This window comes from Dipteris shenzhenensis, chromosome 19, assembly GCF_047967505.1.
Source record: "Dipteris shenzhenensis isolate YYH24624 ecotype China chromosome 19, Dip_SZ_1.0, whole genome shotgun sequence".
NCBI classification, from domain to species: Eukaryota; Viridiplantae; Streptophyta; class Polypodiopsida; order Gleicheniales; family Dipteridaceae; genus Dipteris; species Dipteris shenzhenensis.
In genome coordinates this window covers 36,764,555-36,775,571 of record NC_141614.1, presented here as the reverse complement: position 1 = coordinate 36,775,571, position 11,017 = coordinate 36,764,555, and the positions used below count along the sequence as shown (strand labels likewise).

Sequence of the window (11,017 nt, the reverse complement as noted above, 5' to 3'; positions counted from 1 at the left end):
TCAAATAGGCTACATTAATAACAAGTGCTTAAATTAAGAAGTATCTAACCACCATACGTTCCCAAATTATTCTACCCTAACTCCAAAACACAAACCTACATAATTAAAAAATCTTACACCTTGCAAATGAGAAAAAATACACATGAAAAGCCACTGACCACTTCTCTCAACTAATTCCCAAAATTTCAAAGCTATTGGAAAACCCTAGAGTTACCAATGGACTACACATGATCATAGTAATAAAAGAGGGTATGTTAGTAGAACTATGTTCAAGAAACATAAACCATGGGTGGGCGGATGGAATTTTCATGACCATGTCATCTTATAATAACAATGAAATTATATGGATATTATTTCAACAAGGAAAAATAGGTGCACAAACAAGGAACAATAACATTAATGCATATAGATCTAACAAACATTTGCAAAAAATGGACACCAATTCATCATACAATAAAAGAAGTACAAAAAGGCCCATAAAAAACAAGCATTTTGACATGTGGACAATTCCCAATACAACTAATAGCCATAAGAACAATATGCAGAGCACAAGGATTAACCATGGAAAAGGTAGCTTTTTCACCAAAAGGAGCCCTACATAGCTCTATCACACATTAGAGAAATTCGACAATCTGCCTCATTGAACCATTGATGAGTGCCAACTTCGTTGTGGACAAGGATGTAAATTTAGAAATGAAAAAATTGAATAGGTCTTCCAAATGGAAAACAATAGAACAAGGCTCACAACATACTTATGCATTCCTTAAATACAAGGTCACTCCCAAAGTTAAAAACTGACATATCAAATACAACAAAATTGATCAATTCAGACATTATATGTCGACAAGAAACAAGAACATTAACACCAAAAAATGCATACCTTCATGCTTCAATGTTATTTCAAAATTTACAAGCATAGGCACGTGCATACTCATATGTGATTCACTATTCATACACGAATTTAACACAAAAGCTATTTAGTCTCCAACATTTCTATAGACCACACCATCTCAAAGATATACTATGTTCAATTCATATCTCCACAGCATAATTACAAAAACAACTTAGAATGATGAAACACTTGTGCTTCTAGGTGATTTCAGCATTGACATGTCTCAAGAAACTCTTCAATCCACAAACTTACATAATATGATGCATGGCTTCAACTTTAGTTTGCCATTCAAAGAACTAACAATGTTGTATGGATCTGAATTGGACCACATATGGAGGAACTAGATGCCCTGAGCCCTCGTGCCTCTGTGCGTGCGCTGACCTCACCATCTAGCACTGAGGTGTAGATCTTGGACATCACATGTCCAATCATAATGGTCCTGTAGTTCCCTGGCTCCATGGGATCTCCTGCTTTGTGGATGGGTGTGATAGCGTTCAGGGTCCAGGTTCTAGGGAATCCGTGGCAGACAGCTTCATTGAACAACGTTGCCAGGATGGGGACTAGAGTTTTGATGCCATAGGCAACAAACTCTGTGCAAAGGCCCTCATGATCCTTGGCTCGGCCGTTATGAAGTTTGAGCACGGTGAGACCCCAACCATTGTCATTTGAGGAGTTCTGTGCTTTACTTATGGAGGACGAATTGAGGCTTAAAGCTCGAGATGGAGGCAGCAATGGGGATGCTGCATTCTCTGCCACTGCAAAAGGCAAAGGTGGTTCCTCCACCAAAGGTGAGTCCTCTACTAGTGGTGACAAAAAGAAGAAGGGCGGCAAGAAGACGTTTCAAGGAGAATGCTTCTACTGCAAGAAGAAGGGCCATGTGATTGCAGATAGGATAAAACAACACAGTAGGAACTAGATTCACGTATTGGACAGACCTTTAGATAATCATTAGATAATCTCAATAATTCAAATGCAGGGCCAAAGTGGGATTGCCACCTTGTTTATTTTAAAAAACAAGAGTGTACAAGTGCGGGTGGGCACTACCTCCTAGTATGGTGATGAAACAAGTGCTTTGGATGCAAAACAAAAAGAAAATAGTTTTTATAGGGCATTGGGACAAAGCAAGTTACCCATTCTGCTTCCATAACTTCCATAAGAAAAACACTAACTGTGAATGATTGCCACTCACAAGATCGATAAAGCATACATACTTCTCATCCTAATGCCTACATTTGGCAAGGCTTGGTGAAAATTTCACCTTGTTTTTAGAATAGACTTGCCTTGTAAGCCTATCACATGAGAATAGTGTTAAAGTATCATCATCTTCTCTGTAATCATCTTTTATCTCAACCCAAAGCCATGGTAGTGATTCGAGAAGCATTTACACCTGGCCTAGCATGTGTTATGCTATCTAGAGTCACAACACAACGGAACCTCCGCATTCTAGGATAACTGACACTAGATGACTTTCCGCCCGTCCAATTCTAGAAGGTAATAAATGTTAGATTAGAATTACCAAATATACAGAAGTCTAACTTTGATTCCATACCCGTCGGGAACTCGAGCTGTCAACTAGATCCTAAGCTATGGACTTGAACGGCGTAAGCAACAAACACCACCCTGTGTTGTAGCATATCCAATTTCATGTTTGGCCCTGACCTGGGAGGGGAAGGGTATAAAAAAGGCATCCACTCGGGATTTTATTAAGGTGCGTTGCCTTGTTTTTTGCATTTTCTCCTCGTTTTTGGCCTGCGCTCTAGGTACCCTTTGCATCGATTCATTATTTGCAAAGCAGAAATTCCTAATTTTTTAAATACAAAAAACTTGCTATTTTTTAAAGTACTACCGCTGTCAACCCTTTTGGCAGCTCTAACTACCTCCAGCAGGCCACCACTGTCACAGCTTCACCTACCTTGATCACTTCATCACCTTCCTTCAAATCTCCAGCTCTGCGTCCCATCACCTCCCCTTTGTGTTTCTCAAATTTTCTCTACGTCCCATCACCTCCCCTCTTCATGCCTTTCATTGCGTGTTGCCTTCTCAACAATGCACCCATGTCGTTGGGCAGGCCCTGTGAATATCATTCACCTTGTTCTCTCTTCCTTCCAAGTTCCAAGGGGGTGAAGTCCATGTGAATGCAAATTTCAAAGTGTTGACATATATATATATATACTTTTTTGAACACACCCACACCACACTCACGCACCTGTGGTCCTATCGAGGGGCACCCCGCCCTAGACTGGTGGGCAATGGGTCCACAACTGTGGCATTCACACACACCACACACACGCACCTAACTACAAGCTAGGACTCCATGCCCCAGTCACCAAGACCTTAACCCATGACATGAGGGTTGGCAGGAGAGGCCAAAGGCTTGGAGGCAAAAGTGTTTTGACATATTTGATAAGCAAAAGACCATGAGTTAAAACTGAGTGGCTAGCCTATAACAAGTGAAATAGTGTTAATAAACAAACAGTATCATCATCTTCTCTTTGATCTGTGTGTTTCATAGAGCTTGAGAGCTGCTTGACTATGGCGGCCCTCTCCTCACTCACCCTCCCTCCCAAGCTTTCCCCTTCTCCTCGCACCTCCCGTCTCTGGCTATGGCCTCCTTCTCCCTCCTTTCTTCACCTCCATCCCTCTCATCCCTCCCCCTATCACCTCGTCTGCCTCGCCAAACGTTCCCCTCGCCCCGATAAATCCCCCCCTTCCTCCTCTGACCTTCCCGGCACCCTCCTCGATGACCCTCCTCTCCCTCCTGATGCTGATTTCGTTCGCCCTCCCCTCCCTGGTGATGAGCCCGACTTCTGGGAAGGCCCCCAGTGGAACCTCTTTGGCTTTTTCATCGAGTACTTGTGGGCTATCGGAATCGTTGTCGCGGTATGCTGCTCTCTCCTGTCATGTGTTTTTGCAAGTAATATGAAGTCGTAGGGTGTCTTGCCATCTTCTGTGCTACGAAAGGCTAGAGGGTTTTTTGTGTGGAGGGGTGAAAAGATTTTTGCACAGTTGCACTTTCCATTTTGGCTGTGCCTCGGTTGGAAGCTTTCAAGATTCTCACTGCACAGTCTTTTTGTTCAGCTCATTGGATGTATCATAGCTGTTAGAACCTACAATTCTGGAGCCTCTGATTTCAAGGACACAGCGGTATTTAAGGAGGCTATGAAGTCACAAGGGGTTTTTGAAGAACCTTCTGATTCGACGGTGTTCGAAGAATCGCCTAAAGATGCTCCTTCAGTGCAAGAAAACCCAAGCTGAACGCTCAAGCACTTGCCCACGTTCACAAGAAATGGAAATACAAAATGCGGTTGATGAATCATTCGATATCCTCACAGTTTGCCATCAGTTCGTATAATTCTGTTACCAGGCCCAAATTCAGGCTGCTACGAACACGCCATTTGAGAGTTCTATTACTGTAACTTGAAGGCAGCAGTTCTCTGCCACTGCCAAAGGTTTTTACCAATTTGACTGCTTCTAATTATAGTAGCCTTTAGAAACTCATTGGTAGATTATGGCTCGATTTGACTTATGTAAATAATTGGAATGTAAAAAAGGTAATCACGGCTCTCTCTGTGAATTGAAAACGCCTGCCACCACGACTTGAAGCTTTGTCAAGTAGCATCACGCAACCCTCGTAGCAGCCAGCTTGTTTAGGCAAGAATGTTAAACGTTGTTTTTTTTGTTTGCAAGCTGCCCCTTCTTTCTGGACAGTTTGCGGCTTGATTCAAGAGCAGAAGGTCATCTTTTATCCCCTGGGAAGCAAAAACAACTTGCTACAGTGTGATTCCAGCTTGTGGTTTGCTGCTTTTTTGCCTTCGAAGGCCAACTGCTTCATAGTTTCTTGGCTACTGAAGAACCATTCCCAAGGCTCGTGCTCTTCTTCAACTAGTTGCAGTGCTGTTTGAAGGGAAAGCTTTATCCGAATAAGCTTGGAAGCTTACGATTACCACGATGATTCGAGCTCGATTGCAGTTGATGCGATTGGATTTCTAGGAGGTGATGTGTTTACGCATTAAGAGCTGAGCATTATGGCCATGATTGGATGAGGTAGAGGGAGATTGCAAAGGGAATTGTGAGGAATTTTATGCTGTTGTTTTTTCTCCTACAAACTATGCAAACAATCACTTTGAGGAGAGAATATCTCTCAAGAGTGTCAGGATTCAGAATTTGAATTAAACGAAGTTGTATACTATTTCAAGTACTACAACTTTGCTTTTGAAAGTTTTTTTATTAGGATTATCTGTCAAAAGCTATCAAACCTACGAAACAGTAGAAACTTCCAGTCTGCAGCCTTTGAAACCTGTTTCCGACCTGAATATCTTTCCAACTGTGAAGAATTCTATTTGGGTTTGAATTGGACAGTTTGAGACCATTGGATAGGCTACAAGTTTTCTTTTGATAGACGGTTTATCTGGATTATGCATCACAAGTTATAAGGTTTGCAAAAGAGAGAAGTTATAGTCTGCATGGTGATTTGGCTTCATCGACTCTCCTTTGTTTTTTTGCATTGATACATACAATCGTACTTTCCTGGCCATTTCTTATCCTCGTCATAGAGTTGGCTGTCTCATTATCTAGTACGTGAGATGTACGTGTAGATTTTTCTTGCATGTCTATCATAGTCAGTTGGTAGTAATAGTGGTTATTTCGTATCATTTGACACTTGGATGCATTGTTGATGCCTACTAGTTTGGTGCTTTGAGCTTTGAGCTTTGGTGATATTGCACTATATTATGGTATACGCATTTGGGTGCACTTGGTATTTGGTGTGATTCTTTCTTGCAGGCAGTACTAGCATTTGGGATTTTGCTTTATTTGCATCATGGCATCCTCTTCCATGCCTGAAAACGACTTTTTTAGTATTAAAAAGTTTGATGGGATAAACTCTTTTGTGTGGAAAGAAGAGATAAGGGACGTTCTTATTCAAAAGAAGCATATTAAATCCTTGGAAGGAATTGCAACTAAGCTTGTAGCTACGTATGAGGATGATCGGAATGAGTTGGATGCTTTAGCAAAGTCTACTGTTAGACTTCATCTTGCAAAGTCAGTTTATTTTGCAATAGTAAATGAGTAAAATGTGAAAGATTTATGGAAGAAATAGGTTGTTCGAGCTACAAATGAAGGGATCTCCATTGCTTCTCACTTGAATGAATTCAATATTATTTTAAGTCAACTTTAGGCTCAAAAGCTGAATTTTGATGCGAAGACTTAGGCAATATTCTTGTGTTCATTGCCATCCTCATGGGATACCTTTCGTACAGTTATCAGTAATTGTGCACCTGGTAGACTACTGAAGTTTAATGATGTTGTGGGTAGCTTGTTGTCGAGGAGGTTAGATAAAAGTCTATGGATAGCAACAAGCTGGATGTAGCATTAAATATACAAAGGGGCATATCATAGTTCAGGGGAAGTCCCAAGAAAGAGGGAAGTCTCGTATAGCAAATCTAGGACAGAACATTGAGTGTTATCATTGTGGCAAGAAGGGTCACATAAAAAAGAATAGCTACAAGCTGAAAAGAGAGCAAAAGGAATAGAAAAAGAATGCAAATTAGGGTGCAAATAAGAAGGAAAAGATACCAAGGGAGGACAAAGGAAAAGTGAAGATCAAGGAGATCAATGCAATCACTGATGATAGTGACAATGACATTCTCTTCATGTCTAGTCTACCTGCAGAGTTGCTTACCACATCAGATGATTCATATTCCCAAGATTTGGATTTTGGTGCTTCATTCCATATAACTCCCATAGGGAATGGTTCTCCATTTATGACAGTGGAAAGATAGGTTATGTACATCTTGGAATTAACTATGCATGTGACATAATGGGAGCAATGACAAAGTTTTTTTTTGCAAATGGCTCTTCTTTTGTTTTGGAAAATGTGAGACATGTACCTAAGTTGACCAAGAGTCTCATTTCAAAGGGTCAATTAGATGATGCTGGTTTTCAGACCACCTTTGGCTTTTAGAGTTGGAAAATTTAAAAGGGCTCTATGACTTTGGCAAGAGGTACCAAGTGTGGGACATTGTATCCCTAACATGTATCAGGGGTGTCTGATCATGTTGTTGCAATATCCAAGCAGCCAAGTACTTCTTTGTGGCATTGTTGGTTGGGGCACATGAGCCATAATGGAATGAAACTCTTATGCCGTTTGGGTTATGTACCGCATTTGAGTTTTTTTTATTTTGGATTTTGTGAGCATTGTCTCTATGGGAAGCAGACTAAACCAGCCCATAAAAGAAGGGTAAAGAAAGAGCTTGAAAAGCATGATTTGGTGCATTCAGACATACGTGGTACCATGCCTCCATGGTCATTAGAGGCGGGGCCAAATATTATGTGACATTCATTGATGATGCAACTAGGAAAGTGTAGTCTTATGCTATAGCTCGAAAGAGCAATGTGTTCCATATATTTCAAAAATGGTTGGCTTTGGTTGAAAATCAGTCAAGTAGAACCCTTAAATGCCTACGGACTGACAATGGTGGAGAGTATATCTCTCATGACTTTCAGCAATTCTATGTGGGGGTTAAAGGTCACTGTGCCTTTACCCCGGTTATATACAATACTTAAACACATATATAAATGAATGAAAAAGAAGATTAGGGTGTTTTGCACCCACAAAAACTTGTGTGGCTCTCTGTTTCTCTCTCTCCCTCTTCTGTTCTTGCTTCCGTTGAGAGCACTCTCAACTGGTATCAAAGCCCAGGTTCTCTAGCTGAGCGTGCGTGAATGCTTGAAGCTCAGCAGCTCTGTGGGAGGAAGGAGAAGCTCTGTGGAAAGCTTTGTGGGTGACTTTACTTGCATCTGAGTGTATAGAGACCTTGGAGGAACCTTTGGAAAAGTCACTTTGGCTTTGCAAAGTGGTTTTGAGAGCCTGTTAAGTGTTTTTAAAGAAAAAGTCATTTTTTGAGCTTTTTCCTGTTTTGTTCGATGACAGAGACTCCATATTGACTTGTAGAGGCAACTATTGCTTGCTTTTGGTATCCGCTTCACTTCAGGAGCTTGGAAACACCTTCATTCTTGAATCTGGGATCATTTCATTGGATTTCTGACTCACTGTGTCAATTTCTGTGTTTTTTCTGCCCGGGTGTTGGAACTGAAGTTTGGAGCAACCATTTACAGATCTGTCAGTTCCGGTGGACTCAGGAGGTCCTAAAACTTCTACGTTGCTCATCATTCGCACTCTGGTGGAGCTTATAAACAGCTCTGTTTTCAAAAACGTTTTTCAGTCCGTGTGTTGGATGCAGTGATTGAGACCACGGTTTTCAAAACCGTATATCCCATTGCATTCCAGACGCCCAAAAACCCCTACCTATCAGTTCTTGTGCAATTCGGTGGAAGATTTTTAGAGTTATAGATCTCTGTGTATTCGATTTTGTCTCTCTGTTATGCATTTTTTCATTCTAAGGTTTTGAAACCTTAGATTCATGCCACCTGGCAGTGAATAAGTGTTGACTCCCATTTCTCACTCATCGGTTGGGATTTTGGAGTTCCGACAGAAGAGAGATATTTACAGATTTTCTTGCTGAGTCCGATTATGCAATGGCGTCCATGTTTTGAGGCATCTCAGGTTCTATTTTCAGTAGCGGTCATTACCGTGGGACCATGATTTCTTGAGCATACCTTACGCAGATCACTCTGGTTGTAGTTTGAGCAGTGTGTGTTCATTCGTGGTGTGCATTGGGTTGCAATGGATGATTTATAGGCCATTTGGATGCATTGCGGTCATTATTGGATGCACTGATAGGCCCAAATTGCCTTATGGGATGCTATTTTTATGGACGCTTTGCACATGGATGCTATTTTATGATGAGGGACAGCTTTGACACATTGTAGGTAATGCACTAATAATGCTATGCTCTCTTGGATGAGATATTATTAATGCATATGCCAGTGGACGGTGTTTATGCTTGAGTCATTTGGCACTTATTGGCATTTTGGATTGCCATGCCAGTTGGCATTTTCTTTTGGGCCAGATTTGCTCATATGGATGCATAGTACATGCACATGAGTCAGCTGCATCTTTTGATGCTTTTGAGTTTTGGTGATATTTCAGTCTATTGTGGCATACACATTTGGGTGCATCTGGTATTTGTTGTGATTCTCTTTTGCAGGCACTAGCATTTGGGATTTTGCTTTATTTGCATCATGGCATACTCTTCCATGTCTGAAAAGGAGTTTTTCAGCATTAAAAAGTTTGATGGGACAAACTTTTCTTTGTGGAAAGAACAGATAAGGGATGTGCTTATTCAAAAGAAGCAGATTAAACCCTTGGCAGGGATTGAAGCTAAGCCTACAAATATGTCTGAGGATGATTGGAATGAGTTGGATGCATTAGCAAAATCTACTATTAGACTTCATCTTGCAGAGTCAGTTTATTTCACAATTGTTTTCAGCCAGCTTCAGGCTCTGAAGATGAATTTTGATGCGGATACTAAGGCAATATTTCTCTTATGTTCATTGCCATCCTCATGGGATACCTTTCGTACAGTTGTTAGTAACTCTGCACCTGGTGGAGTACTGAAATTTGATGATGTTGTGGGTAGCTTGTTGGCCGAGGAGATTAGATGAAAGTCTATGGACGACAACAAGCAGGATGCAGCCTTAAATGTGCAAAGGGGCAGATCACACTTCAGGGGGAAGTCCCAAGAAAGAGGAAAGTCTCGTAGGAGCTCCAGGGCATGGAACATTGAGTGTTACCACTATGGCAAGAAGGGCCATATGAAAAAGGATTGCTACAAGTTGAAAAGAGAGCAAAAGGATAAGAAAAAGAATGCAAATTGGGGTGCAAATCAGAAGGAAGAGAGTCCAAGGGAGGACAAAGGAAAAGTGAAGATCGAGGAGATCAATGCAGTCACACATGATAGTGACAATGACGTTCTCTTCATGTCTAGTTTATTTGTAGAGTTGCTTATCACTTCAGATGATGCATATTCCCAGGATTGGATTTTAGATTTTGGTGCTTCATTCCATGTTACTCCCCATAGGGAATGGTTCTCCACTTATGACAGTCGAAAGACAGGTTGTGTGCATCTTGGAAATGACTATGCATGTGACATAGTGGGAGCAAGTGACATAAAGTTTTCTTTTGCAAATGGGTCTGCATTTGTTTTGAAACATGTGAGACATGTGCCTAAGTTGACCAAGAGTCTTATTTCAGTGGGTCAGCTAGAAGATGCTGGTTTTCACACCACTTTTGGCTTTCAGACTTGGGTTTGGCTAGGGGTGCCAAGTGTGGGACTTTGTATCCCTTACATGTATCAGGGGTGTTTGATCATGTTGTTGCAAGAACCGAGCAGCCAAGCACTTCTTTATGGCATTGCTGGTTGGGCCATATGAGCCAAAATGGGATGAAACTTTTATGCCATTTGGGTTATGTACCGCATTTGAGTTTCTCTGATTTTGAATTTTGTGAGCACTGTCTCTCTGGGAAGTAGACTAAATCAGCCCATAAAAGAAGGGGAAAGAAAGAGTTTGAAAAGCTTGATTTGGTGCATTCAGACGTATGTGGTCCCATGCCTACATGATCATTAGGCGGGACTGAATACTATGTGACATTCATTGACGATGCAACTAGGAAATTGTGGGCTTATGCTATAGCTCACAAGAGTGATGTGTTCCAAGTATTTCAAAAATGGTTGGCCTTGGTTGAGAATCAGTCAGTTAGAATGCTTAAATGCCTATGGACTGACAATGGTGGAGAGTATCTCTCTCATGACTTTCAACATTTCTGTGATACACGTGGGATTAAGAGGGAGCTCACATCCCCTCATACTCCAGAGCAAAATCCAGTTGCAAGAAAGATGAATCATACCATTCAAGAAAGGCTGCAATGCATGCTTTCCAATGCAAGTCTTTCTAGTGGTTTTTGGGCTGAGGCAATGAAGACTGCAGTGCATGTGATCAATAGATCACCTAGTAAGAGTTTGGATGGTGGTATTCCTGAAAAGGTATGGAGTGGCAAGAAGCCCTCTTACTCTCATTTGCGTATATTTGGGTGTGAGGCATATGCACATGTGCCAAAAGAGCTTCGAAAGAAGCTAGATCCTAAGTCTAGGAAATGCATCTTTCTGGGTTATGGTGAAAGTGGAGAGAGGGGCTATCATCTTTGGGATTCAGAAGCAAAGAAGA

At 41.3% G+C, this 11,017-nt stretch overlaps 1 protein-coding gene across 1 annotated transcript; it reads left to right on the top strand.

The window, feature by feature from the left end:
• The first annotated feature begins 3,337 nt into the window (after positions 1-3,337).
• On the top strand, positions 3,338-4,490 carry LOC147890420 (AT-rich interactive domain protein). The gene is made up of 2 exons (XM_087390812.1): positions 3,338-3,772; positions 3,971-4,490. The coding sequence occupies exons 1-2, from the start codon at positions 3,425-3,427 to the stop codon at positions 4,145-4,147; spliced, it is 525 nt and encodes a 174-aa protein (XP_087246938.1). The 5' UTR covers positions 3,338-3,424; the 3' UTR covers positions 4,148-4,490.
• Positions 4,491-11,017: the final 6,527 nt, after the last annotated feature.

Excerpts from the sequence above, each read along its gene's own strand:
- LOC147890420 (XM_087390812.1), top strand. The coding sequence starts at position 3,425 with ATGGCGGCCCTCTCCTCACTCACCCTCCCTCCCAAGCTTTCCCCTTCT. Across the intron at positions 3,773-3,970 it reads CTATCGGAATCGTTGTCGCG|CTCATTGGATGTATCATAGC; the intron begins GTATGCTGCTCT and ends CTTTTTGTTCAG.